Source organism: Apium graveolens, chromosome 10 (assembly GCF_009905375.1).
Source record: "Apium graveolens cultivar Ventura chromosome 10, ASM990537v1, whole genome shotgun sequence".
Lineage (NCBI taxonomy): Eukaryota > Viridiplantae > Streptophyta > Magnoliopsida > Apiales > Apiaceae > Apium > Apium graveolens.
In genome coordinates this window covers 214,413,308-214,417,912 of record NC_133656.1, presented here as the reverse complement: position 1 = coordinate 214,417,912, position 4,605 = coordinate 214,413,308, and the positions used below count along the sequence as shown (strand labels likewise).

General features: G+C 36.0%; 1 protein-coding gene across 1 annotated transcript; it reads left to right on the top strand.

The window, feature by feature from the left end:
• The first annotated feature begins 3,646 nt into the window (after nt 1-3,646).
• Nucleotides 3,647-4,605, top strand: LOC141693463 (NDR1/HIN1-like protein 1). The gene has a single exon (XM_074498568.1). The coding sequence runs from the start codon at nt 3,801-3,803 to the stop codon at nt 4,440-4,442; it is 642 nt and encodes a 213-aa protein (XP_074354669.1). The 5' UTR covers nt 3,647-3,800; the 3' UTR covers nt 4,443-4,605.

The following is a 4,605-nucleotide window of genomic DNA, read 5'->3' as shown; positions in this document are numbered from 1 at the left end:
GCCCGAGTGAACTGAGTTAGGTGGACCTGATCGGTTTGCCTTGTTGTAGAAGGGCTTGTTGGTACGTGTAGGGCCAGTAGAGTGCGTGTAGTTCGCAGTGGGAATAACCAGTTGTGGGGTGTCCGCAACTGGAGTTGATGCTTTGTCTTTCTTTAACTGATTTTCAAAATCAATAAGTCTATCGTAAAGCTCGTCAAAAGCAATAGGTGTTTCGCGAAGGCGGAGGGCAGCAATGACATCTTTGTACTCAGGACCAAGTTGTGTTATGATACTAATGAAAATGTCTTCGTCTGAAACCGGGCTGTCTGCAAGTGCAAGTGCATCATGTATTCGGTAATGGATCGATCATTTCTGGGATTTTGCATTAAGTTGGCTTTGAGAGAGAGAACTATGGTTCGAGATTTATTGGCATACATATGTTTGAGGCGATCATAAGCTTCTTTGGAGGTAGTAACTGTGGAAATAGAGGGCTGAATCGTCTCAATGCAGCTTCCTAACATTGCATTGAGGATAAAATGATCTTGTCTTTGCCAGAAATAGTATTCCGGGTTCTCTGTTTTGTCATCTATGAGCTTTGATGGTGTTTTGAGAGTTCCATTGACATATCCAATGAGGTTATAGCCAAAAAGGGTTGTTTCTAATTGTTTTCGCCAAACTGGAAAATTGATGTCCGTGAGTTTGCTTGGTAAATGTGTGGCAACACTGAGGGGAATTATCTCTTTATTGAGTTTCGATGCTGAAATAGGAGAGGTTAGATCTGAGGACGAGGACAAGGTTGAAGCTGAGGGTGATGCCATATTATTTGAAGTCCTTTGATGTAATATTTATGGAGATGGGGAAAATAACTTGTTATATTTTTGGATCTTTACGCCTATTAGTGCATCAAAGGCTCTGATACCATATAAAAGGTTTCACTGGTACAATTCGTTACCCTTGTTTCATTGATATTGTTGTGTTTATATACACATGACACTACAAGGATAATGATTATCAATATACAACAGACTACATATTTCTCAGTAGAAAAATGAAGTTGGTTATATAATACAAATCTAAATCTCCGCATTTGTTGCCTTCATCTGTTGTTGACCAGGTCTCTGCCGTGTGCCTCAACATCATCATTGTCTAATGTCCTAACACTCAACAGGTTCAAGATATAACTGTTATTGGTGGGGAAAATTGTAATCAGCACATACATTGTTGCAGATTATGCAATGTCCCTCTTACGTCAAGGTCGGCATTCTTTTGCCAGCGAACCTCCAAGCTGACATAAACAAAATGGAATTTGTAGGGCAATTTGAAAGATCAGCTTAAAACTTCCAATGATTCTCAGCTTGAAAAATAACATTGAAGAATAAATATACGGACACTTCCTCATTGAGTTGTCTGAGTTCCAAGTTGGCTGTCCTTCTATTTATTCTTCAACTGATTGATTGGAGTCAGTTCTCAGTGTCTTGAAGTAAGTACAACACATATCGTTAGAAGTTTTTTCCTTGTTTCATAGCAGGCCTATCAACAAATGAAGGGTGCAAAAATTCCTTCAAAAAAAAAAATTTGGTCCAGCCCACAGGATCTAATGTACAAAGACATCGTCAAAATTTCACTATGATATCGGCTAAAACCTGATGTCTATTGACAAATTTTTAGTAGTCTGTCAGCACTTCTTTTAGAGGAGGATCCGGGGTCACAAAAGCGGAATTCTGAACTAAGGAAATAAATAATTTTAAGTTTGTTGAATTATAGTTGTCTGTTCCTTCGTACACAGAGTAGACTGAAGTTAAATGTGTGCAGTTATGCAAGTTGGATCACTACAACACTAGTACTTGTGTTTAGCGGCCTTGATCTTCATTTGATAAAGCGAGCATATCTGACCAATTAACATCCATTTGATTTATTCGCCTTGCTAATGATAGCTTCAATTATCGCCAACAGGGAGTAGTTTTATACTCCTTCTGTCCCGTTGAATTCTATTAGTTCCTTTTCGGCATGCTTTTCAATGTTTCTTTAAAATATAATTTCATTATTTTTTTAATTTTTTTTTGATATTCAAAAAGAAAAATTTAATAAAATATTATGAAATTATATTTTATAGAAGTCTCAAAATACGCGTAAATAGTAAACGTATAGAATCGGAAGGACGGAGGTAGTATATAATTTCAGATGCCAACTCACGTTCACCACAAACATCTAAAAACCTTTTATATTATTCAATCCACTTAGCTCTACCTCAAAGAAGCTTCATTTTTCTTCAAGATTCCACCAAGAAAAGGAAGGCAGTATTCTGCTTCTATGGCTTCTTCGACACGTGGATCAGTGGACGGTGTTCTTTTTGGTTAGATAGCATTGTCGACATGTAGAGACGAGATTCAGGATAGCACAATGGTCCTGAGTTAGAATTGGCAAGGCCGCTAGCAGGGAAGGATCTAGTAAGAGGGACATGTGTTTCTTAAAATAAAATTTTATTATTTTTTATTATTAAATTTTTTATAAATTTATAAAAATGCCTCTAAAATTTTAAAAATATAAGATTGTATTCACGAAATATGATAAATATCCCCCAGAATATAATTCCTGAATCCGCCCCGCCACAACAACCGGATTGCCTTTTACGAAACAAAATGCTGAAAATTAGTATTATGTCTTCAATTATTAGTCTCCAATTTACATGCTTTGAATTAACAAAAACATATTGGTTAGTTGAGATATACGTGTAGTTTGTAAATGAAGTTAGGCTGATAGTCTAATACTTAGCACTAAACTTAAAATTATTAAAGCATTTTCAGACTTTTTATAGTGGATGCTATTTTGCACTACAAAAAGTATTCTGCAAGCACTAGTTCACTAAAAGCTTTGATTCCTAGTTAGAACTTAATTACAAATTTGAAACTGATCACTGGGGCCATTCCATTTACTCTCCTGTGTTTTGTGAACTGGACAACTAGCATTACTGGAGCAAAATAGTTGTAAACAAGTTTCTCTGTTTTTGCAACCGAAAGTAAATATATCTTGTACTCGCAATACAGAGTCACACTAAATCAAATTTAAAACTGGTATTTGAGCTGGGTGAACGTTGAATAACATAAAATCATGTTGGTTCTTCGTCTGATCTTGACGATCTTGACAAGTACTCCTTCTATCCTCTTTATTTTTTTATATTTTCTTTTTAATGCTCGGCACGTATATTCTATATATTTTAGTTTCATAAATTATTTTTAGAATTTTATTTTTCTGAATAAAAATTAAATATTTAAAGTTTAATTCAGAAAAAAAAAATTTAAAATATTTTTATGAAACTATACTATATAAAAGCCTTAAAATACATGTTGAGTAGTTGAAAATAAACGTAAAAAAATGAGGGGGGTCGGGGGAGTAAAAGTTAAATGCTAGCAGAATTAAATAAACTCTATCTTATTTAAACATAACGGATGATATCCCTAAAATTACGAAAAGTAAAGAGTGAGTTTTCTAAAAAATTTCGAGTCTACAACAACTTGAATAAAATACTTGAATAACAATATCATATATAGTGAAAAGCAACCATGAATATATATATCAAGCAGATTCTTTTCATTTACCTACTCTTGTAGAGTAATAAAATACAGTGTCCAATGTCCATTCATGAGATGTATAGTGTCTATTTTTCTTGTACATTAAGTTTGTATGCAAATCAAAAAATAAGCTAGAGAATCTGTTCCCTTTCCCTTGGTCATAAAAGCTATCCTATATAGCTTCACATATACCTCTCACTTCTCTCCGTTCATTTCTCAAAAACATAACACCAGCTCCACTACCACCACCATATGGGAAATACAAAAGAGTGCGACAGCCACAATGGAGGTGGCGTAAGAGGCCTCCGTGGCCTCTGCGCCTGCCTACTCGTCTTCTGCTTCATCGTCCTCATTGTTTTTCTCATCACTTGGGCCATCCTCCAACCCAAAAAGCCCCGCTTCATGATCCAAGACGCAACCATCTACGGCTTTAAAATCTCCTCCAGTCCAGACCTCTTCACTTCCAACCTCCAAGTCACAATTTCCTCTCGAAATCCTAACAGCAAAATTGGTATTTACTATGATAAACTTGACATCTACGCCACCTACAGGGACCAACAAATCACTTACTTCACTTCTGCACCAGCATCATACCAAGGCCACAAGACAGACACTGTTTGGTCACCGTTTGTATACGGGACTAACGTGCCCGTGGCTCCAGCAAACGGTGACGCACTGAGCAAGGATCAGGCTAATGGAGCAGTATCGTTGATGATCAAGATTAATGGACGGGTGAGATGGAGGGTCGGGAGCTTTATCTCCGGACATTATCATCTTCATGTTTCATGTCCTGTCAATATCCCATTTGGCAACAAAAACAGCGATACTAGTACAACTGTTGTGGGCAGTGGCATCAAGTACCAGCTATCACAGAAGTGCAAAGTTGATGTATGATTATTTTCAACAATTAATTTGGTATTTATTTTTGCTTCAACTTTTTAATAAATGTAAATTCCGCTAAGTAATAACGTAGTATTAATTTTTGCTGGAACTTTCTAATAAATGTAAATTCAGGCAAGGAATAATATAAGGCTGCCTTACTGTTTTCCTATAATAA

Coding starts and splice junctions, on each gene's coding strand:
- LOC141693463 (XM_074498568.1), top strand. CDS start 3,801: ATGGGAAATACAAAAGAGTGCGACAGCCACAATGGAGGTGGCGTAAGA.